The 23573-nt window shown below is 48.4% G+C and overlaps 10 protein-coding genes across 10 annotated transcripts; 6 read left to right on the top strand and 4 right to left on the bottom strand.

Annotated features, from left to right (window-relative positions):
* Positions 1 to 672: 672 nt before the first annotated feature.
* AO090026000680 (uncharacterized protein) lies at positions 673 to 4078 on the top strand (the record flags this gene model as incomplete). The annotated part of the gene is made up of 7 exons (XM_023235964.1): positions 673 to 748; positions 2211 to 2585; positions 2639 to 2861; positions 2920 to 3322; positions 3377 to 3418; positions 3477 to 3837; positions 3909 to 4078. The coding sequence occupies 7 exons, from the start codon at positions 673 to 675 to the stop codon at positions 4076 to 4078; spliced, it is 1650 nt and encodes a 549-aa protein (XP_023091122.1).
* A 1081-nt stretch (positions 4079 to 5159) lies between these two features.
* Positions 5160 to 5908, top strand: AO090026000678 (DASH complex subunit DAD3 family protein; the record flags this gene model as incomplete). The annotated part of the gene is made up of 4 exons (XM_023235965.1): positions 5160 to 5297; positions 5470 to 5720; positions 5802 to 5845; positions 5892 to 5908. The coding sequence occupies 4 exons, from the start codon at positions 5160 to 5162 to the stop codon at positions 5906 to 5908; spliced, it is 450 nt and encodes a 149-aa protein (XP_023091121.1).
* Positions 5909 to 6185: 277 nt separating this feature from the next.
* Positions 6186 to 7480, bottom strand: AO090026000677 (mitochondrial 37S ribosomal protein uS5m; the record flags this gene model as incomplete). The annotated part of the gene is made up of 2 exons (XM_001822042.1): positions 6186 to 6403; positions 6457 to 7480. 2 exons carry the CDS (start codon positions 7478 to 7480, stop codon positions 6186 to 6188), a joined length of 1242 nt encoding a protein of 413 aa, XP_001822094.1.
* Positions 7481 to 7783: 303 nt separating this feature from the next.
* On the top strand, positions 7784 to 9517 carry AO090026000676 (tRNA (uracil(54)-C(5))-methyltransferase; the record flags this gene model as incomplete). The annotated part of the gene is made up of 1 exon (XM_001822041.3): positions 7784 to 9517. One exon carries the CDS (start codon positions 7784 to 7786, stop codon positions 9515 to 9517), a length of 1734 nt encoding a protein of 577 aa, XP_001822093.3.
* A 952-nt stretch (positions 9518 to 10469) lies between these two features.
* AO090026000675 (uncharacterized protein) lies at positions 10470 to 10846 on the top strand (the record flags this gene model as incomplete). The annotated part of the gene is made up of 2 exons (XM_023235966.1): positions 10470 to 10593; positions 10659 to 10846. The coding sequence occupies 2 exons, from the start codon at positions 10470 to 10472 to the stop codon at positions 10844 to 10846; spliced, it is 312 nt and encodes a 103-aa protein (XP_023091120.1).
* Positions 10847 to 11953: 1107 nt separating this feature from the next.
* AO090026000673 (uncharacterized protein) lies at positions 11954 to 12418 on the top strand (the record flags this gene model as incomplete). Its single annotated transcript, XM_023235968.1, has 1 exon — positions 11954 to 12418. The coding sequence occupies one exon, from the start codon at positions 11954 to 11956 to the stop codon at positions 12416 to 12418; it is 465 nt and encodes a 154-aa protein (XP_023091119.1).
* Positions 12419 to 12842: 424 nt separating this feature from the next.
* Positions 12843 to 14391, bottom strand: AO090026000672 (actin-related protein 3; the record flags this gene model as incomplete). Its single annotated transcript, XM_001822038.3, has 4 exons — positions 12843 to 13742; positions 13832 to 14175; positions 14262 to 14284; positions 14357 to 14391. 4 exons carry the CDS (start codon positions 14389 to 14391, stop codon positions 12843 to 12845), a joined length of 1302 nt encoding a protein of 433 aa, XP_001822090.1.
* Positions 14392 to 15535: 1144 nt separating this feature from the next.
* Positions 15536 to 17253, top strand: AO090026000671 (uncharacterized protein; the record flags this gene model as incomplete). Its single annotated transcript, XM_001822037.1, has 5 exons — positions 15536 to 15639; positions 15718 to 15917; positions 15985 to 16917; positions 16981 to 17090; positions 17143 to 17253. 5 exons carry the CDS (start codon positions 15536 to 15538, stop codon positions 17251 to 17253), a joined length of 1458 nt encoding a protein of 485 aa, XP_001822089.1.
* A 595-nt stretch (positions 17254 to 17848) lies between these two features.
* Positions 17849 to 19056, bottom strand: AO090026000670 (TFIIH/NER complex subunit TFB4; the record flags this gene model as incomplete). Its single annotated transcript, XM_001822036.1, has 2 exons — positions 17849 to 18933; positions 19011 to 19056. The coding sequence occupies 2 exons, from the start codon at positions 19054 to 19056 to the stop codon at positions 17849 to 17851; spliced, it is 1131 nt and encodes a 376-aa protein (XP_001822088.1).
* Positions 19057 to 19823: 767 nt separating this feature from the next.
* On the bottom strand, positions 19824 to 23573 carry AO090026000669 (glycerophosphocholine phosphodiesterase; the record flags this gene model as incomplete). Its single annotated transcript, XM_001822035.3, has 4 exons — positions 19824 to 20042; positions 20097 to 20497; positions 20555 to 23371; positions 23438 to 23573. 4 exons carry the CDS (start codon positions 23571 to 23573, stop codon positions 19824 to 19826), a joined length of 3573 nt encoding a protein of 1190 aa, XP_001822087.1.

Raw genomic sequence — 23573 nt, forward strand, 5'->3', positions numbered from 1 at the left:
CTGGCAGTTCTCTATCCCTTGGCCTCAGCATTCCCACAATGGGCTACCAAATTCATCGATAAAGCTCCTGCTTTTACAGTGGGATGGGCGTACTGGTTTTCAGCATCGATTACCCTCGCAAACGAGCTTCAGGGCGTGGTTACAGTCCTAAGCTTCTGGACGCAATCTGTGCCGACTGCGGTATGGCTCTCCGTATTTTTGGTGGTTATCCTAATCATCGTTATATGTGCCGTCAAGATATTCGGAGAGGCGGAGGCCGTCATGTCGACAATCAAGTTATTCTGGATTGTGGTGGTGATTATAAGCTGCATCATCATTAGTGCTGGCGGCGCACCTAATCATCATAAGACTGGATTTGAGTACTGGAACTCCATGCCCTTTACCAATGGCTTCAAAGGGTTCCTCTCTGTTATGGGAACCTGTATTTTCGCCATGGGCGGCACTGAATTCAGCGGTATCGCTGCTGCTGAAGCCCGTAATCCGTTAAAATCAGTTCCCAAAGCTGTCAATTCAATTTGGCTTCGTTTAACGCTCTTCTATGTTGTTGGTGGCCTGATGGTAACTATTACCGTCTCGCCCAAAGACCCAGACCTCTTCGGTGGGAAGGGGATCAACGCCAGCCCCTATGTGATTGCTTTTCGCAATGCCGGTATCCCCGGCCTAGCACACGCGATGAACGCAATTATTTTCATCAGCGTAGTTTCTTCCGGGAATGCACAAGCATACGCTGCTACTCGTACGGTTGTCGGTCTGGCAAATATCGACATGGCACCAGCCATTTTTAAGAAGTGTGACCGGCTGGGACGCCCATGGGCGGCCATCTTTATCACATTCCTCGTGGGAGGCGGCCTATGCTATCTCAACGTCACCAATTCAGGTGCAACGGTATTTGGATGGTTTTCGAACCTGACTGCCTTGTGCATTCTCTGGCTCTGGGGCACGATCTTTCTATCTCATTTGCGGTTCCGTATGGCCTGGAAGGCCCAGGGCCGTTCACTTGACGACCTCCCATGGAGATCGTGGGCAGGACTATTTGGAACTGTTTATGGGTTGGCCTGGTGTATGCTGTTGGTTGTTGTTGAGTTTTACTTGGCCGTGTGGCCTCTGAATAAAAAGAGCAGTGCTGAAAACTTCTTTGCGAACTATATATCGATCGTTGCAATTGTCGGTCTATATGTCGGTAGTAAGATTTACTATCGAGGTCCGCTATGGATCCATGCGAACAACATCGACTTGAACACAGGCCGCAGGCACTACATGAGCGAAGATTTGGAAGCTCGGACCAAATCGAGTTCGGGGATAAAGAAGATTGCCGGATTTATCATGGGAGAGTCGAAGGTATAGAACCGAGCGATGTGGTCTAGTCCAGCGGAGTTGTATAGGTTATCCAGGCTATATTCGATCTACGTAGCTGACTATTTATGCATGCTCATATTTCTCAGTCAAATGTTTAGTCTGGAAGTAGAACGTAGTCCTCTAGTATAAAGACAATAGACAAGCGCATCGCCAGTCACTTGGTCGTCCAAATTCCTCTCCGACACTACCAAAGGGCAGCTCGATTACCCAGCCAACACTGAGACAACTTTATGCATTTACATCTACGATGCTGGCATCAGTCCGTGTTCGGCATTCGAATATGTTTCCTCAGACTCTAATCACACAGACAATGGCCAACCATATCCTAACCCTAGTACCATCTATTTAACCGGCAAACCACACTCGTGGGACTTGATTATCCATGTCTCAGGATATTTTACCGAAATGAGGAGATCTGCACGTTAGAGTCGCGCTGTATACTAAATTGATTAATTACTCCGCACAGGAATGAAGCACTCCGACTGATAACATAGCAGTTCACCCAATAATCCTTTGGGATAGTCATAGCCCGAGACTAACCCGCGTGATATCGACTGATGTAACCGTACCATGTCAGCTCGGTAGATAAGCCCTAACGAGCAAATAAATATATTAAATCTTCGGGACCTGATCCCGTCCTTCGGATCAGTTAACGAGGGAGAGTATTGTACAAAGGTAGATGTAGATAAAAAAAAGCAGCTTGGAAAGATAACTCGACCAGCAAAGTAAACCATACCCTTTCTATCTCAAGTACGAAATACAGTAAACATTATAGAACCCATCTACTCAATATCCTAAAATGCGAATACAACTCAATCTCCTATTAGCAAGTGCAATAACAACAATCCTCGCAGTCAATCCACGAGATGCGCCCAAAGAGCCGACCGGCGTCAAAACCATCACCAGCCCGAACGGTAGCACGATTCGGTACAAGGAGCCCGGCGAAGAAGGCATCTGTGAAACTACCCCAGGAGTCAAATCCTACAGCGGCTACATTGATATAACGTTGGATATCCATGTGTTCTTCTGGTTCTTTGAATCGAAGCGCGACCCAAAGCATGATCCGGTTACGCTTTGGCTGAATGGAGGGCCGGGGAGTGATTCGCTTATTGGGCTGTTCGAAGAATTGGGCCCTTGTACTGTTGCGGAGAATATGACAACGGTTCTTCGTGATCATTCTTGGACGGAGGTTTCTAATCTGTTGTTTCTTTCTCAGCCTGTGGGGACGGGTATGTGGTTTACCGTAGTATCTGGTGGATTGACTGTGCTGATCAGGTTTTAGGGTTCTCTTATAGCACGAAGGAGGTTGGATCCATGGATCCTACTTATTTGACGGTCGAGTCGACTACCAATAAGACGGAAGAAGGGCGGTGGTCTGTCGTCAATGTCACTGCGCTGGACACGAGCCGTTTGGCGGCTGAGTCTGCGTGGGAGCTTCTTCAAGGCTTTTATAGTGCACTTCCAAATCTAGATGCAGATGTTGAGTCGACGGATTTCAATCTCTGGTATTTTCAAGCCTGAATAAATGCTGTCCTGAGTCCATACAGCTGACTTGATAACTAGGACCGAATCATTTGGTGGCCACTGGGGTCCCAGTTTCTCCACGTACTTCTATGAGCAAAACGAGAAGCTCCCTGAAGATGGCTCGAAAGGTCGCAAACTCAAATTCAAGTCTCTTGGGATCATAAACGGCATCATTGATGAGCCGACACAGACGAAGTACCTACTTGAGTTCACAAAGAAGAACACATACGGGGTACAGCTTATCAACGACACAGTCTATGACCACGGTGCCTTCAGCCTCAATATGCCAGACGGTTGTCAAGACCAGCTTGACTACTGTAACTGGATGAAGCGGGAAAATTCCATTGTCCGTCGGTCAGCGTGTGCGGCCGCTCAATACATCTGTCAGACCACAGTAGAAGGCCTATACTATCGCTTCGGTGATCGTGGAACCTATGATATCGTACGTCTGACACTATCTACATCACACATTGATAGCTAATCAGGCAACAAACAGCGGAAACCAACCGGACAAGACGTTCCCCCAAGTTACTGGCGTGTAAGTGTTTTACATACCCTTTATATCCAACTTTTCTTGACAATGATATACAACATAGGACTACCTCAATACCGCCCCCGTTCAAAATGCCCGCGGAGTAGATCTAAACTACACCTCAAGTAACCTAATCTACACAGCCTTCAGTCTGTCCGGCGACTTCGCAGCGCCATATCTCCCCGATCTTGAAAAGCTCCTGGAACTGGACATCCAGATCTCCCTAGTCTACGGCGACGCCGACTACATCTGCAACTGGCTCGGCGGGGAGGAAATCTCCAAGGTCGCCAAATGGTCGGGACAAGAAGCGTTCAACAATGCAGGGTATACTGACCTCGTGGTGGATGGAACTGCATACGGTGAAACTCGACAGTATGGAAAGCTGAGCTTTACCCGTGTTTGGGAGGCTGGACACGAAGTTCCTTGTATGAGTTTCATATTTTCCTTGTTTCTCTATTCGATAATGTTTTGGAATGCTGATTTAGGGGTGGGCTAGACTTCCAACCGGCTGCTGCGTTGCAGATCTTTAATAGGACTATTAATGGGTTTGATATTGCTACAGGGGAAGTCGAGGTCTCCCCTGATAGTGATTATGCGACGAACGGTACTGCTGAGACCACTCATACGACTACTTTGCCTCCTCTTGCTTCATCAACTTCGGGTTGATGGTTATAGGGGGCTTTTCGTCGTGAATTGAAGGATACATGTTGAGCAGAATCCCGAGGTTTTCCGCTGATGGTTCCTCTCTCGCTGGGAATGAAATGATGGACGGTGAGCTATATGGTTAAGGATCAGAGCTCATGCGATGAAGGTTCGCTTTACACGAGAATTGTCTAGAGTCGTTAACCTGAGAGATCAATTTGGGATGGTTGCTGGCGAGATCAAGACGTCCTTGGCTAAAGATGTAAGCCATAGACCTTAGACAATAGCTTTCTACCGAGCTCGTGTTTAATCAATGAGATGCTATATAAATTTGACAGGAGGGATGGTTCGTGATCTCCCGAAGACCATATTGAACTTCATACATAACCATATAGTAGCTACCACTTATAGTATGCATAAGGTACATTTATAAGGTCTGTTAAGAGGATATATAGAAGATAGCAGTGGATGTACATACAGATACACTGTTATGTCCGATCGTATGTATGTACTTCTAAGCAAATATCAGACTATACTATATTAGGGAGAAGACTCTGTCATGTGATGTAAACCTAAGCCTAGTGTAGAAGGCGGTACTTGATGAAAGCTGGCGCTAGTTCGACCTCATCAACGCAATAAGGCTTTTTACCAATATTGTAGACCACTTCTATCTCCACATATAGGGATCCCTTTGAATCCAGGAAACTTTTCAAAATTTATGTAAATTAAGCGACGCTTTTTGAACTTGCTACCCTCTGTCCAAGTTTGGTATTGGCCGTGTTGTGATGTCCTCCTAAACTATACACATTTCGAACAGGGAGTTGAGAAAGTGTACAATTTATTCTGCCGCATGATCCAGTAGTCGCCGCCTGCTTGATCGGGCCAGCCCTCCAGACATGGGTCCCAAGATATACACGGAGTATTATCGATTGACGATAGAAAACACGCCGCAACCCAAACAAATAAATTAGGCTTCGGTACACCACACCCCACCAGTCGATCTACATACCGTAATTGAGGGCTCTTGTGGAAGAAATATTTCCGTTATATATCATTCTATTCTAGTTCAAAAGGGTCTCATTATAAAATCCATTTTCCAGTCACTATGTCTACTCCAATGTCCGATGGTTCCCCGGCGCAAGAATCCGAGAACCCTCTCCTCCGCGCCTCAAATCCGATGGTCTCTGACTTAGAACAAGAGGTTCTGGATGAATATTCTAGATTACTGGGCAATGTAAATAAGGTATGTAGTGCATTGGCCTCTGACTTTCTAGATTTCATCTATTTATATCGATGAATCTTCGCTATACCCCGCGCATCCTATCACCACTATATCAGTGCCTCCCATCCCAGACCTATTATCCCGAGAATAGTACAATCGAACTTCTACTGATACTGATGTGATGTACCCACAGCTATCTGAAAAGCTTGCCGACCTCTCCGGTGATCCCTCGTCCCTTACTCTGGATGGCCTCCGACTTCTTGAACGGAAGACGGCGACGGTCTGCACACTTCTGAAGGCCAGTGTGTACAGTATTGTGCTCCAGCAGCAAATTTTCAACGAGAATGAGGAGCAACAACAGATGGAGCAGCAGCAAAGTGATCAAATGCAGTATCATGACCAGGGGTATGATTATCAGGATGAGGATATGAGCTTTGAGGGGCGGTATGCTTGATGTTGGTCACATGTTTGATTCTGTGATTATTGTATGGGTCTTTGTTGTTTTCTTTTCTCTTGCATATATAGGTGTGGGCTGTGGGTATACCCCTTTTGTTTTATTGTGGGTTTTGGTAGGCGTGGTGTTGGGTTTTAAGGGTTGAATGATTATGGAACCAGGAACTGGACTGATATGAAATACTATGACACTAGCCTTGCAGATACAAATACATGTCAGGGTACAAAGAGGACAAAAGGAGGAAAAAAAGATTATATACATCGCCATAACGCAAAGAAGCGTGCATCACATGCCGCAAACGATGCCCATATTCGTACAGTCTATTCTATGCGAGATGATGACTGTCGAGACGTCTAGATAACGAAAAGAAGGTTATCGAGACTGTTTGAAATCATATAAGACCCGGAAAGAAATGACCAACTAGGAAGACCGTAACATCGTGCTGAAAACGCGGATTAATATCTTCCCGAGTAGTAGACCTTACGGACATCGACCATCTTCTTGCCACGGGCACGGGCAATATCCTCTGGGTTGCGTTGACTCATGAGAGCGTCGTAAGCTGCCTTAACGGTGTTCATAGGGTTTCTCGAGCGACCGACACGAGCGGCGAGGTCATGGATACCGGCTGCACGGCACATCTCGAAGATCAAATGCTGGCAACGAAGTCCGAATCCTATGTGTTGTTAGTAGCTAGAACCAGTAGCTCATGATTAAGCATATGCATACCTGGTGGACGAGTCATCAACTTCAGCTCAACTGCTCCAACCTTGCCCTCAACATCACCAAAGATGGTGCGGCCCTCGTACCGTGGGATGGGTTGCATGTTTCTGATGGCTCGGTATTTGGATTGTGTGATGGCATCGGCAGACTCCTCAGATTTGGCTTCTCCAATTCCCAGGAGACCATTGCCATTGCCAGCGATAGAAAGGCAGTACATACGACGAACCTTACCGAGACGAGTCTGGTTAACGACTGAATGCGAAACAAGGGTTTTCGTCGCCAGTCCCTTGACAAAGGCCTGCGTATAGCCTGTCGACTGGAGAAGCCTCTTCAGCGCCTCAGTTATTTCCTCACTCTCTCCAAACCTTGCCGACGACTGCATCTCAAAAGGCTTGACGGATTTGGCTTCCTCCGTCAGGGACTCGCCCGGGCTGAACAAATCCGGCACTAGGGCACTGTGAGGGTTCAATTCATTTTCCTCCTTGCCCAGGGTGACTCGCAAGGTCTCAGCGAACCGCACCCAGTCAGCCGCGGTGGCGTCCTCCGGCATTTCTTGGAAGAAGCGGGCGAAGTCTTCGACGAAATCATCATCGCTTTTGAGGGTCGCGTTGTAGTCGGAATTGGACTTGGGCGCCCGGACATGCTTGTCCACGCCGGGCTCAATGGTTGAGAAATCATCAAGGTAATGAAGCTTCATCGGGTCCCGGCGAATAGCGAACTGTTCTGCCATGTCTTTGGGGTCGATCGCTGCCTCACCGGCTTCAATTGCGGCCAGCTGTTCAGGAGTGTATTCTTCCTTCAGGGCTGCCTTTTCCTCTTCCGTGTACGGCTTAAAGTGCTTGGGCTTCATATCCCGCGTGATTTCTTCCAAAGTCTTCTCATCTCGGGCCTTGAAGTTGGGAAATTTTGGTTTACGGTTCGCGAACTGTGTCGAGGAAGGATGGAATTGGCGACTAGGCACTCGCGTGCCCGCGGAGACACCTCGAGTAAAGCTGCAAAACACACATCTTGCCGGCCGTGCGAAGCTCATGTTGAAGGATAGGAGCTCTCTGGCCAGCAGAGGCCACTAGAGAGCTATTCCGAAGAAGAGAAAGGGATGGGGGGGAAGTGAGATCGACCGCGGTGCGAAGGATGGGCGGAGGTTTGGATGGTTGAAGAACTGAAGGACTAAAAGCCGGCGAAATTCTCAGCGGAGCGGTTCGACCAATTGCCGCCCACCTTTTTTTGGTCACTCATCTTGTCCCTCCAGAAATTAAGTCAATTTTCTCTTTCAGTTCTTCTTTCGCAACAATTCCTCTGCTCTTTAGATTTTTTCGGATTTGCTCTATTATATATGTTCGCTTTTAGGGCGGGTCTCTCCCTATCGCGAAAACACTACTCTTCAATTCTTTCTTTGCGGACTGGACATCTCGTCCATTCCAGGTCTCTCTTGTCCCACCGTCCATACCCCATTGCGCCGTTCTCCACGACCGTCATGCAAAACCCCCCCAAAAGCCCAGATGTGAATGCGAAGCGGCGCAAGAAGACCAAGGTTGACCGAGAAAAGAGTAGTGGATTTGATGAAGTCCTTCAAGCCGATATCGACAACCTTCTACGGAAACACAAGCCTGAGAGCGAGATTGGTGTAGAAGATGCTTCCACACCACCACCGGCTTCTTCTCTACCGGAGACTTTTACCGAGATCGAAGTTAAGGTCGCCGAGATATCTTCAACTGGCGATGGCCTTGCGCTGTCCGAGGATGCGAACCATGTCTACGTCGTTCCGTTTACCGTGCCCGGCGATAAGGCATTAGTGAAGGTCATACGGCATTTTCCTAGCTTGTCGTACAGCTTGACGGATTTTCTGAAAGTGGTTGAGCCAGGCCCTCAGCGAAATGATGCCGGAATAGGGTGCCAATACTTTGGCAAGTGCTCCGGTTGCCAGCTACAGATGATGTCCTATGAAGATCAGTTGGCTCATAAGAAGCGCATTGTGGAAAAGGCTTATGCCAACTTCTCCGGCTTGATTCCGGAGTTAATTCCGGCCATTGACGACACTTTTCCCTCCCCTTTGCAGTACGGTTATCGCACAAAATTGACGCCACATTTTGCGGGTCCCGGGGGGAATAGGAGGAGCAAAGCTCCTAAACAACCCCATACAGAGGTGCCACCCATTGGATTTACTATGAAGAACCAACGCCGAGATCTGGATATTGAAGATTGTCCTCTGGGTACTGATATCGTGCGAAAGGGCCTGAAAAGCGAGAGAACGAGGGTTGCAGAAAACATTGGGAAATACAAGAAAGGCGCAACTATTTTGCTGCGTGAATCTACCGCGCGAATTCCTAAAGATGATGTGGATCCTGGTTCAGCGGTCAAGGACCGTGAGATTGAAGTGGGCGAGGACTCGGGAGATGTGATTCATATCGAAAGAGAGAAGTACACCGAAGAGAAACGGTGTGTGACGGATCCCAATGGTACATCGGTCGAATATATCGATGATTACTTCTTCAGCAACAGAGCCGGCGCTTTTTTCCAAAACAACAATTCCATCCTCTCCGGTTTCACAGAATACATCCGCCAGCTTGCACTACCAAAACACACCCAACAAGACTCCAAACCGATCAAGTATCTTCTAGATGCCTATTCCGGGTCCGGTCTTTTCACAATCACCCTCTCGCCGCTCTTCAAGTCAAGCCTTGGTGTGGATGTGTCCGGAGATTCCATTGTCTCTGCACGAGAGAATGCACGCGCCAACTCCCTTCCCAATACTGGCTTTGCCGCGGCCGATGCCGCCACGCTTTTCAAAGACGTACCCTATCCTCCCGACCAGACACTCCTCGTCATTGACCCGCCCCGCAAGGGTTGCAGCGATGACTTTCTCCGCCAGCTTCTGACTTTTGGACCTCGCCGCGTCGTCTATGTGAGTTGCAATGTGCATACTCAGGCGCGGGACGTGGCGGTTATGGTTCAGGGTGACAAGGAAAAGAATATCCGTTTCGAGATTGAGAGCATCAGAGGCTTCGATTTCTTCCCCCAAACCGGCCACGTTGAAGGTGTGGCAATTTTGAACAAGACTACATTCTGAAGAATGAGTGCAATAGCACACAAGACACATATTAAACATCCTTGAGTGGGATTGTTGGACTTCAACTGGCGTTGGCTACGGCATAAAAGAATATAGCATAGACTTTAATTGACGATTCTCTATTGTACATGAATGAACCTTTCATGAAGCAGAAAAATAATGTTTTTGTCTTTCTCTTCCAAACACGATGCACTCTGGTTCTGCCCCACTGGACAGGGTTAGACATGGTGTGAGTATGTAAATATATAGTGAGTAACACCTTGGCATCTACCACAGGTCATAAGTACATCGTAGCTACTAACGCTTCATATCTCTTAGTAAACTGTTGTATAGGCAGCCATGAGTGGTCGCGGGCTCACCTAGTTAGGTACAGCTCGAGGATCACGTGCATACATAGATATTCAAGCTAGTATACATCTCACGTTGACTAGCATTTAATCCTTCACCAAGACTCTCTTAACATCTGGGGCATTGTTCTGTCCTATTTCAATGCGTGATCTCATCTAAGACACGTATGTGAGAAAGATATTAAGTTGAACAGGCCATTTCAACAGTCTCGCTTACAAGGTATGTACAGTACCGGGTGATGTACGACGGGCTAACAAGTTCAACATAGCATGGATAGACATATAGGCAAAGCGATTGAAGACTTGTCATAGACTATGTATAGTCAGTTTCTGGTTCTAACGATTGAATGGATTTCAGTTCTAACTATGAACGTGGACCACACATCATACTTTTTTCGGGCTTGATAGTCTCCTCCGCTGCCAAGTTGTCGAAAATGGTTCCAAGGCCACAACTCGTTACTGCGCGTCATCAAACCTATAATCCACACATTATTTCATGACTATACTATATGTCTTCAACTGCTGTTTGTCCACATAATGTCATTTAAAACTGCTCGACTTACAACACTTCTAAAGGAAATGATTGGTCAGACTAATCAGTCATTATGTCTTCACCAACTCCGAAGCTACTCAAGGCAGATTTGTTCAAATCTAGTTCCGAGAATCTGACAGACGATGAAAGAATAGACCTCAGCAATCAGCGCGCTTACGCGGTTGCTAAGGCATATAGTGAGGTTAATTAAATGAGGCTGGGCTGCAATTCACTCATAGAGATATAGGCTTAGAGATATCAGATATTCTAGATCTGACCCCCAAATTTTGGCAGATTCACCAGGATATGGCCCTTTCTCTTGATCATGCAGCACATACCTTAATTTCAATCCAGTATAATATTGCTGGTGCGATTTTCGCTATGTTCGTGTCAGATCAGCCTGAGTATCAACCACTTTTGGATCGCATACTCAGATTTGAGGTCTCGTAAGCTCCTGGTGCTTGAGTGGACTGCCATTATATAGACCAAGCTGACTTTGCCGAATAGCATGCAGCTTATGCTCACAGAGGTTGGACATGGGCTGGATTCTAGGAACCTAGAAACAACCGCGACGTTGCTTCCAAATGGCGATTTCGATATTCATACGCCCAACTCAAATGCCGCAAAGTAAAGAAAGCCATGCGCTATAGTGCTAGCTTTTCGCAGCTGACTAGCTCAGATTCACACCCCCAAGCTGGCCAAGGAAGGGCTTTCCTCGTGTTGCTCTTGCGTTTGCTCGGCTTCTTGTTTCTGGCGATGATTGGGGGGTGAAACCATCCATCGTCTGGCTTAATGATGGTAAGAATATGTGTGAAGGAGCTACTGCCAAGTATACAAATCCTATGGGAGCTCATGTTGCCCATTATCTGAGAGCTAAAATCATACAGGTTACTCCCTAAACGAGCAGGATCGAAGCCATTAGATCGTGCCATCACAATATTTACACACGTCCGTCTGCCTAGATCAGCGCTTCTGGTACCTCTGAAGAAGTCTGACAATATGCAAGAGAGCTTCATGGTAATGACCAGGCGTGGTGCTGTTGGTTCTCTAGCATTCACTACGGTCCTGGTCCCACTAATGAAGAGAGCAGTCTTCGTGGCTGGTAAGTACAAACTTCGCCGACAGATAACGAGACAAAATAGTAAACCTGTTCCTATCATCTCACTCCGCACCCAACAACTCCCTATACTGCATGCATTGGCACAAATCGCGGTCTTCGAACCGTTCGCACAAGACAGCATCCAGCAATTCAAAAGATCGAACGATATACCAGTGATCCAGCAAATTATCAGCTTCACGTTCAAGGCAGTACTGTGCCAGGCTTCTCAGCCCAGGTTCCATGCCCTATCCGAGCGTTGCGGTGCACAGGGCTTGTCGGAGTATAACCAAATAATCGGATCATAACTAGAAACCTGCATGATCTCGATCGCGGAGGGAGATATATCAGCAATGAGTATTAGTATGTTTTCCAACCCTTTCTCCACTTCACGCAACTCATAAGAATAACTAGAAATCGGCACCGAACTCCTCCTCAACCGGTATCAACCCCCGGCCCCCATGAATCCAACATGCCTTCTCGCCCAGCACGAGAAAGGTCTCTTCGATGAATCCCGCTCAATACTTAAAGGCTTGAAAGGAGGTCACCGGCACGCCGAATTCAACTCTCTAATACTCCCAAGATGTCCGGCTCTCGTAGAAGCCATCGGACATCGAAGAGCATACGAAGCTGCCGCAAAAGCAGGCGTTGATTCGGATTTGCTAGCCTTGTATGAGATTCATGCTGTGTTGCTAGATCCAAGCTGGTATATCCAACATACCGATCTCACTCGCGAATATCTCTTCCAGAAGGAGGCTCGTTTGTTGGATACTTTATTGCCCCGATTAGATACGTTACTAGATTCGACTGGTGCTGGACTCTACTGTACGGCGCCTATTTTATCGCTGGCTTCGTGGGATGCCTTTGTTGATAGGTTAGAGACGCTCGAAGCAGTGGGCATGAGCGAGGATAAGGCTAGACTTTGACTGTAAATGGATTGTCTGTATTATTCTGCGGTTTATCGCTATTGATAGGCAGATGGTGTTGGATTAAGTTCGTTGCGGTGAGTTTTTCCATTGCTTAAATGCCCTTTACATTGGTCTCTTTCCAGCCCATTGTTCTTGACATTGGTGATGACGAGGTGTTTAAGCTAGGTCATCGTGGGAGTGGTAGACATTGAGCGTTTCCACTTTTATTCATGCGTGAGCATTTAGAAAGAAGTTTGCTCATGAGGGTCTGGTGTATATGTACATACATTGGGCGTGAGTATCAGGTCGGGACTTGGCCCTGGTCTATCCAACTACATGAAAACGCGCAGCGTTAGATTGAGATGGGCTGTGGAACGTCGTAAAAGAACAGAAAACTATTGACAAAGAGCTAATGAACACACTGGCAACTAATCTCCTCTATTTACGAGCTGCCCGGACCTCCGAGAAGGGCGAACCTCCGGACAATGCTGGGGCCTATCTCATCGTACTCTGCCTTGGTGTGGCAGTAGCTGCGGAACTCCGGGGTCTGACCCAACAAGCTACCTCCGAACCATGGGCCATGTCTTTGCCTCTTGTGCGTCACAACAGCCACATCCAAACCACCACTCCTGGCGCCACCACTGCGAGCTTCGGACGCGCGAATGCGAGCATCGACCAGGTGCCTGATATCACGCTGCAAACGCCGACCAAAGTCCTTGTACAGCGTAGATCCTCCGGACAAGACAATGTTCTTATAAAGGCCTCTCCGGACATCGATAGGAGAGGACTGGATGACACCGTCGACGACGTTCGGCAGGGGAGTCAAAAAGTCGGAAGAGTAGATTTCAGGGTTGAAGAAGATCTCGGGAGCAAGGAACCGCTCATATCCGACATCGATGTTCACGGACCGGCCGTTGGGCGAGGTGACAGTATGCTTGAGAAGTCGATCCGGCTCGCGATCATAGCGGGCAAATTCCTTGACAATGTCCGGACACACGTAACAATATTCTTCCTTGACCTTTTCGGCAGTCTTCAAGCTGCTATCGGGCTCGCCTCGGTCACGAAGCAAACTTTGTACGAAGTACGTGATGTCTCGACCGGCAATGGGTATGCTTTTAATAGAGGATCCGATGACGTAGCCTTCCGCGACGGGAATAACATGGGTGACACCATCACCCGAGTCAATAACGGTTCCTGTGAGGGATCGATCGGTCACTTTAGAAGAAGTCCACGAGGCAGCGAGCGCAAGCACGGCTTGAACCGCAATGTAAAGACCAGCGCAGTTGAACGACTCGAACATGATCTCCGCAGTGTTCTCACGGTTCTCGGGAGGGTTCAGGGGCTGTGCAACCGGGACATATCAGCAAATGCCCTTTTCTCCATAACAAACAGCAACCAGGGAGAAGGAATTGAATCCAAGAACAAGCTTACAGGTTCAGTGAGTAAGAAGTAGTGGTCCTCCGGCTCGACGCGCAGGTACTTGAAGATCGAGTTCGACCAGAACCGTTCCATGTGATCCCAATTCTCAATCTGACCATGTCGGATGGGGTAGTTGATTCCATATCCGGGACCATTGGCAGCGGCTAAAGCTTCATCGCCGATGAAGAAATCCAGGTCTTCTGTACCACGCTTCGAAGACAAATGTGAGCCTGCCCCACCACCTGCAGACAAGAAACCGGGTTTGTTCGCAACAGGAGGCTTGGCGCTTCCAGCACCAGATTTGGTAGCAATTGCGGTAGGGAAGACAAATGAAGGCGAGTCGTTACCGGCGAAACCTGGTTATTCGTCAGCCTAGAGCTCAGCCTGAAGCTCCGGGTTGGGCGGCTCTTGAGCGATAGGTTCTGGGATGATTCAAACCCACCTAATTTAGAGTATCCAGTACCGCTACAAAACAGAACCCAGAGTTAGTTATCTTCATCATCTGCGGGAGGGATCTGACGGTGTAGTACAACATACTTGTCCATGACAACGGCTGGAGTTTGGGACGCCATGACGGATGAGCTGTAGCACACACGTCCACAGTTCCCCCTTTCTCCCGGATCGCGATTAGAACAACCTGCTACTGGTCGTGTTGGTTATAATTGGGAAACCAGGAAGCAGAGAAGAAAATGGACGAGGAAGTAAAGTGGGTACTGGAATAGGGAGAGAGTCGTTCGAATAGCGGAGGAGGGGAGGGAAGGACGGAGAGGCGGGCAAGTAAGTACGGAGTAGTAAGTGTACCGTCCGTACCTTAAGTCACATACGTATGCCCATTGTTTTAGGTAGGTAACTTTTCCGTACGGTAATTTTTGATACCTGAGGTTGGTGACATCGACGCCAAGTCCCAGTCATGTGCCGCCCGCATATCAATCTACTTTGGAACTGTTTAGTTTAGTATACTATAGTATATTCTCTATACATATTTTGTCTCTTTCTTCTGGAAATAAATTCTTATGATTTTCTCTTGTATACGTAAGGCTTAATTCTTTGTAAGTTATGGCATCTACAAATCACACATAGGAGGCAACTGCCTCTCAGTCTTTGAGTGACTGATCTTTCGGAAGGAACTGCGAACGTTTCAAAACAGTGGCATTCACTCCTCCGTCTATATTTGTGTTATCTTCCTGTGCCTACAGTCCTATACACATTCATTGCTTCAATCACCTTCTTTTCAATGCCGTCCAGGTATTTCTAGTTCTTACTACACCTCTTTTGTTCATGATTATACCCATACCTTTAGTCTTAACACTATTCATTGTCCTAAATATTTTACAACACTCTCATTCAACTCGACACACCTTGTCTCCATTGATCAGCTGATCATTCTTGCAAAAGCCCTGTCCTCCTTATTTGTATTTTCATTTAACACAGAAATAGATGCAGTACCCTAACAACTAACCGTCGTGGAAACATACCTACTCGCACTGATTTCGCTGTGCAAAGGAGAGTCACCCCAGCTGAAGTGATGTTTCCCCGGTGTTTATTCTCTACACTCTAGTAAATTGGATGCTGAAGCACCAGTCTCCGCTACGAGCTTTGGTCTTAAGTTGCTCCCAAACTGTTTGGAGTCTTCCACCTTTTCTATTTCCGCAACAACCGACTTCAGATCTACGCGCCGACTTTACACCCTCGTCGACAAGCCAACTTGAATACACAATGAGCCGTCCACGGAGAGACGATGTCTCTGCAATTTTTGTCCATGCAGGAGCTGGGTTTCATAGTCCGCATAACGAAAAATTACATCTAGAAACATGTGAGAAGTGAGTTGGTGACCCCCACTGGCACCATCAGTTCCCTTTCTGATCGTGCAATACTCTGGCATGTCTAACCATCAGTAGCGCGGCGAAGGTGGCAATTCATATGCTCAAAAATGGTGGATCGGCTGTTGATGCCGTCGAAATCGCCATTATGCTCCTGGAGGATTCCGAGATCACAAATGCAGGTTACGGCAGCAATCTAACCATAGATGGCACTGTTGAATGCGACGCTACTATCGTAAACCACCTGGGCCGGAGTGGTGCGGCTGGCGCTGTATCTCGTACGTACTTGCTAGGAGAACTTGCTCCGCAATAGCTAGTGCCGAATACACTGACATATACTTGTAGAAGTCAAGAATCCAATCTCATTGGCTCGGGTCGTTCTTGAGGCCTCAACAAGGCCGTTGACTTTGCAAAGAGTGCCTCCTAACTTCCTTGTGGGACAGGGCGCGACAAATTTTGCGTGGGAACAAGGCCTAATCGTGATGCCCCATGACGGTTTGATATCTGAAGAAGCAAGGGGGCGCTGGCTGCGCTGGCAACAGGACTTGGAAGCGGCCGAATTGAAGGAGGCGCAACAGCACCCAGCAAGATATGAGCGTCATAAGGCGTCCGTCCGTCGACCAGTGAGTGTCAATCCGACACACTTACTTTCTACACCAAGCAGCATACGACCTGCCTCGTCGCTTAGCTCCAGTCTAGGTGATACACGCCTCAGAGATTCCGGTAGCTCTTCACCAGTCGGTTCTAACGATACTCTCATGCCACCACCACGAGCCAGAGACACTGGCTATATGGATGGTATCATGTCTCAGACTCAGAAATCCAGCTCTATCCCAGGCAGTACGTCATTGGAGGCATCTCACGCTCTTGGACCCAACATGGATGTCGAGACAACGCCCCCTTCTGTCGCCACGGATATCCACTACGCAAAGATGGATCAAATCAGCGATACTGTTGGTGCTATAGCAGTCGATTCACATGGTAATATCGCGGCAGGATCATCCTCCGGTGGCATTGGGATGAAACATAGTGGCCGTATTGGCCCTGCGGCACTCGTGGGTATCGGCACTGCCGTTATCCCAGTAGACCCCAACGATCCGGACCAAACATGCGTTGCTACAGTCACTTCAGGAACCGGCGAACACATTGCAACAAGTATGGCTGCTAGCACCTGTGCCTCACGCGTTTATTACAACCAACGAAAGTGCGAAGATGGTTCATTTGAGGAAGTCACGGAGGATGAAGCGCTGAGGGGAATGATAGCGTCCGAATTCATGGGTAATGGATAGGCCCTTGCATCCACCGTCTATATATGTAAAAGACTAACTCCCTCTTGCCTAGGCCATCCTGGAGTCAAAGACAGCCACTGTCGGGGTGCCATTGGAATAATGGCGGTCAAGAAAACAGTCGACGGAGTGTACCTGTGTTTTGGCCATAACACAGACTCTTTCGTAGGTAGCCCCAGTTAATCGTCGGATTTTATACTAAACGCTCTAAACCCAGGCACTTGCTTCAATGAGCAGCGAGGACAAGAAACCGGTGTCTGTAATGTCACGCAGCAATGGAAATGGAAGTATCGCACAAGGTGGCCGCGCCTACCGATCCCGGAGGTAGGCTCGATGCACTTCATGGTGCAAATTACTACCTCGACTGAGCTCATATGTTGTTAGGTACAAGGTACCCAGTACTACAGCATAGCCATTCACAACAGTAAGTCCTCTTATTATCCATGTTTTAATGTATTTTGTGTATTATACAAATCGAAGTAAACACTACTTTTCAACCCGATTACAGGTGACTAATGTTGTTTGTCAAACTTTCTAACGTTAGATAGTGTCGTTGCTTTCCACGTGCCTTTGGCGATCAACCAACCGATGTAGGTAGGAAGCCGAGACGCGATGTTGACCAGAATCCTCAAGACTATGGAACCCACTCTGTTTGCCTGTGTGGCGGGTGACTTCTTTCAAACTGTCTTACTCTCAGAAAAGGACACTTAGGGAATGTCGGAGTGTGTCGGCCGCAGTTTGTGACTGCCTCTTGCACGTATCTGTAATAGGATACCAAATAGAAGCTGGATATGTTCCTTGTAACGCGACCTGCTAACATCGCCTGAGACCAAAGGTAGCAGACACGTAACCTTAATAATCCTAACGTCTGTAACATGCCTTCACTATGAAGCAGAAAACATTGATTGGCAAGGAATAGGATGTCAGGGCCCCGGTGTAGGCGTAGGCGTAGGTGTAGCGGTACCCGACGGGCCGTTGACGCGCTTCTTTTTCTTCCTCTTTCGGGCGACCACGGCTGGCTTAGCGCCGTAATCACCTATTTCAAGATTTGTGCCACAGGTCAGGCAGGTGCCGTTATCCAGAGGCTCGCAGAAGATGCTCAGGCAGATAGAACAGACAAAACCGATATCAACAACCCGTCGGTGACAGAAGCAAGCCGCACGGAAGTCAACATCGACCCGCGTTGGAAGAACCAGATGTCTCCTCGATCGCTGGTCTGGCAGAAAAGCCATCATAAGATACTGCAATAGCCCTCGAGGCTCAGTCAACGACATATAAATACCCTTAGTAGCATCCGAAGCCTGTTGTAGAAACACCGCATCACCACTCAGTTTGCACACATCAATCGGAATATGAAGCCGCTGACAGGCAAAAATACTATTCATAATCGGTATATACTGATGCGCAGAATCACTGGCGCCGCTGACGGATACGATCAAGATCCGCGATTGCAACCCCTCTGTAGTGTCCGTCCCAGAAGCATGTCCACCACTAGGTGGACCACCACCCGACGTCTCAGCAGCCGTATCAGCCCCATGGGCCTCAGCCCACGCAATACTCCGCCGGTTGATATGGCTAAGAGCCAGCGTAAGCGCCCCTGCCATCATCGTCGAGTTGTTAGCTTTCACGTCCGGCCCGCTAGTTGACGCCATCAGTTCACGAAGATTATGCGTAACTTGCTCCTCCACGATCCGGAACGGTCGGTACTTGTTCACCTGTCCTGGTCCTTCCGTGGTATTATTATTGGTCGACGACCCGTTCATCGAGACATCGCCATCGGCATCGTGAGATATCTTCGTGGCTGGGTTCTCGTGGGGATACAGCCACGCCGCCTTTTGGCTGTGGGAAGCTACCACGGCCACCTCGTTTGCATAGTTACAGGCTAGGTGAGCATTGAGGAAAACTAGGATGTTTGCGATCGCTTTGGAGAGCGGGAGGGAATCTTCAAGGAGGGCCCATGCGTGGGGGTTTGTGTCGAGGACGACGGTTAAGAGGGCGGGCGCAGGATCTTGAGGGTCATGATACATGAGCTAATGTCGTTTCTTGCAGAGCTATAGCTATTGTATAGCTTGAAATGGATCTTACCGCGTGCACTCGTCTCATAGTGCTCTGTCGCATCCACGGCGTTCATGGTATGGTCTTGTCCGATGGTTTGTATAGATTCGTAAGAGATGAATAGAACATAACCTAATATTAAAAGACGATATGCGAAAGAGAGAGAAGCTCGAGCCAGGTAAAAAAAAAATATCAGTCAAGTCATAACATCATTAGACTTGCGATGGTGTCGGCGTTTGAAAAGACCGATGGTTTGGTTGTTTTCGATCCCAACCACCCGTCTCAGCCCAGGCAGTATCGGTTGGTTCGAACTGATACTTGACGCCGGGAGAAGTTGGGTAGTTGATCTCCGCTGGTCGACTGGAAGAGGAAGATATGGTTTGGGAGGCGGTAGCGTTATCAAAGCTTTAGCTCTATCTTGGGGTCATTCGCCGATGATTGCCGTACACGTGACTCAAGCTGAGGCATAAGCTCATTTCATATACTATAATATATCGAGCCACATTCAAGAACACTACAGTTGGATTTCAGCTGACATAATTTGATCTTTGGCGCGTGGTACGAAACTAGTATATCTACGGCTGGTAATAGAGGCAGGTGAATATATAATCAACTGTGGCTAAGTGTCCAAAGCAGCTTATTCTCCTGTCTTTTTGTTGAAGATCTGTGATTAGAAGAGAGTATGAATTTTCAAAATATCATGTTGAGTAATCTTTTCCGTAAAGATTTCCAAGAGTGGCCAAGTGCGACTCAACATCTATATCTCATTAAATTGCAAATATGGTATAGAAACTATGCCTTCGGCTTGATGACATGTTGAATTGCCTATGGAATGGCAGACGGTCAAATGACAGCGTCCGGCTTTACGTGAAGGTGGTCCTGTTTCTGTTCCGCTTGGTTCAGGATGGGTATCTGAAGAGTATCTTTCAGCGCAACTGGGGTAGGTTGGACGAGTGGGCTGCGTTGAGGAGTGACCGTATTGCTCTGATGCTCTGTAAGACCTTTGCGGATGGCGAGGACAGAGTCGACAATAACCGCGTCAATACCTTCGGACACTTGGCGCTGTGAAAATATTAGCCAAACCTAACATACAAGCTAACGATTGGACACACTGACCTTAACATTCGCAGGATCGTTGTTCAAAGTCCCATAAGAGACGCAAACCAGACCAGACTCTTTCACGACTCGGACCAGTCGCGGACAGAGTACCAATGGTTCGGCCTGGGAGACAACACCAAGCAGGTTCCACCTGGACGCAAACCGAACTCCCTCCTGCAGACTGCTGGCACGGATATCACCAACAGGGGAGGCTCCAGAATCCGTCAAGAAGAGCACCGGGATAGAGGGCTGTTTGAAGGAAAGCAACAGGCAGATGTCAGGGTTGAAACTCGAGAAGATCATGTTGCGGCCTTGACCTAATTCGTACGCCTGGGTAAGAACTGTATCCACGAAAGAGTTCAGTTCCACCGCGTAAGTATCCATCTCCTCTTCCTCACTTTCATGGAGCATGGGATATTCTGGCGATCTCAGTCAGATCGTCTCGTAGCTGTTCTAGGGAGGGCTATATAACTCACTCAGTTCAATATTGAATCCAACAGATTTGGGAAGCTTCTTAAAAAGCTCTTCCAGTGTGGCAAATGGTGCCTGGATGTGATTGCCTCGAGTATTTCCTTTAAAGCCTTTCTTCTTGAAATCACGAGTGTGCTTGATCTTCTCGTTTAGTTCCGAAGGGTCATATTCAGAACCACCGACAGACATTGAGCGTTGACGAGGAGCATAAGTGATTGCATCCTTTCCTAGAGCATCAAGCGCCTGCGATGGGGAGCCGGATCGGCGAGACGAGCCACTGTCACCCAGCTGAAGAAATTGCTCCAATGTGAGAGTATGGACAGGCGCGTCAATTCCTGTTTCACTGACGAGAAAATCGTGGTAAATAACCGGAACATGATCCTTGGTCAGCTGTACATCGAATTCGACATAAGATGCGCCAAGGTTCGCGGCTGCAATGAACGATTGGACTGTATTTTCACCTAGCTGCAACGAATTGCGGGTGGCCATATTCTTGCCCAAGCCACGATGTCCAATGACCATGGTCGAGCTCATACTCTTCCAATATGTCTGGTCACCGGTGATGGTCATGTTCGGGTGCTTGAAAGGCGTGACTATGAGGAAGTTGAATGTGACCGTGCCGATGACTTCTAGGGTGTTTGCAGCCACAATAGGCACAGTCGAATCACCCTTCAGGTTGATGCGATTGGAACCTACGCTTTGCTTAATGCTGGAGAGCAACGCCACACCACGCCCAACCACCTGGTCTTTCGAGCCAGCATAGGTCGGGACGAGGTCGAATAGAAGTCTGACTTTTGTCGCATCGGCAGTATGGAAAACGATGGGCTCCGTCGAGATATTGTCTTGCACAGGCAAATCGATGATCTCGGGTTCTCCATGAGCCCCATTGGCAGAAACAACGATGGACAATGCAGTATCAAGCTGGGTGGAATGAGCGTTCTCCATTGGGATACGATCAAGGTTAACTGCTTCCACAGGCCTGTGCATATCCATGGTACCCAGGCTCACCAGGATCATGGCCTCGTCGGTAAGATACCTGTGTCCAAAAGATTTAACAGGTTCAACATCCCGCGTGCTAGAACTCCCGGAGGGCGTGCTGGTATTAGATCTTCGCTCGATCAAAGAGGATGGGGCTGGAGGAGACGAGGAAGCTACAGGAATCGGTATCACAGGCTCAGCTTCCGTGACTTCAGGCTCAGGCGTAAGCTCAGCAAGACGTCGAGCGATGTCAAGGTGGCCTCTCAACGCCGCATGCTCCTTCGCAGTCCACCCGGAGGAGTCAGCTTTTTCAAGGTTGGCACCAGCTTCAATCAGCAGGTTTACAACGCTCAAAGATCCATCAACACTCGCAATGAAGAGTGGGGTCCAAGAGTACGTATGCTCAGCCAATTCAGTATCCGCCTTCTGGTCATCGCTGCCCTCTAACAAGATCTTGGCACACATATGATGTCCAAATCGGGCTGCAACATGTAACGCGGTTTCGCCTTGCTCATCCTGGTAGTTGATATCAACTCCTGCATCTACCAAAAGCTTGACGATATCAACAAAGTTTGCTTTTGTGGCCATCGCAAGTACTGCGCTTGATTTGGAGACCTGTTTCCGGGTGGTCGATTTCTCCAGACTGGCATCCCGCCAGTTCTCAGCATCTAGAAGGGTGCGTGTAGTTAATGGGTGGCCACCAACCACACTCAGATGCAGAGGGGCCCAACCATCATTATCCTGCCAGTGCGGCCCATCGATGCCCCCAGAAACGTCAAACATATCCCATGCCTGCAGGTGCTCAATGATGACTTCACAAACAACTCTGAACCCATACTGAGCAGCATAATGCAATGGGGTACGACCTGAGATATCCTTGGAAAGCAAAGCAGATCGTTGCTCTCGCCGGAGCTGGTCTAGCAGGTACTGTAGAAGCGACACTGACGGATCTGATCTATCCAAATGCTGAGGGTGATCCGACTCCTTCACTACATTCCGAGGAGGCTGCAATGTTGGCAGGGCAGCGGGTGTAATGTAGTTGGAGGTTTCGAGGGGGAAGTCCAGAACCATTGAGGCGGACTCCTCCGAGTCAGTCGTAGACTGCGCCCGACCGATCGAGATCACTAATCTGTGAATGCAGTTACGCTTGTTGATATCATCTTCATCATCGAGGCTATCCATTCGGCCGAGTAGAACGGAAATGCAAGATTTCGAGTGGTAGTAAAGAGACCGCTGCAAAAGGCTCTCGAGGACTTTTGGGAAAATGTTCCCTCCAAGGTTGTCCGTAGAAGTTTTGAGGTCCTCCAGCAACTCCAGGAGGACGTGTGTGTCATCTTTGCGTAACGCTTCGTCAACAGCAACAAGCAAACTCGAGGGCAGGTTCAAGTGCGGGCGAGCTGGACCTCTCTTCAATGAGAGGGAAGAGCGAGTGGAACTAGCATCGTCCGAGACCTTCTGCTCACCAAGTACCGAAAGCCAGTCATTGATTTTCTTCAATGACTCGGTGACTCGCGCATTCGAGGCGAACGGGGATGGATCGACTTTCGTCTCTAGATAAGTCCGCTGCGCATGGACGCCTACTTTCTTATCAAGTTTCTTGGTGATTTTGATAAACCCACGGCGATTGACTTCGCCATACCACTGCAATTTCCGCAGCTGGCCACGCAGCTCAAGCAAGGCGGCCAAAAGGTCCTCAACCTCTTCCGAGTCAAGACGGTGGCCAGCATCCAAGGATTGGCCATACCGTTCCTCTAGCAACTTGAGGCGGCGAGCAAAATCCGAGTACTTCTTGTTATAGAAGTAGTCGACATCCTCGAGATTTCGATCGAGGGAGTAAAAGAATCCTAAGGGGTCATGTCAGGAAGACCGCTCCGCGGTCCAGATACGTGGAAATCAAAGAAACGGCTCACCGGCAAGATCTGCCTCATGGCCAGCCTTCACATCTTCTGCCGCCGACTTGATGAGTTTCTTCAACGCCTTGTACTTGATGTAGGAGGAGCTCCACTCAGGAACGACGTTCCTTGGAAGATTGCGTCCAAACTTCAT

The sequence above is a fragment of the Aspergillus oryzae genome, chromosome 3, assembly GCF_000184455.2.
Source record: "Aspergillus oryzae RIB40 DNA, chromosome 3".
In the NCBI taxonomy this organism is placed as follows: Eukaryota; Fungi; Ascomycota; class Eurotiomycetes; order Eurotiales; family Aspergillaceae; genus Aspergillus; species Aspergillus oryzae.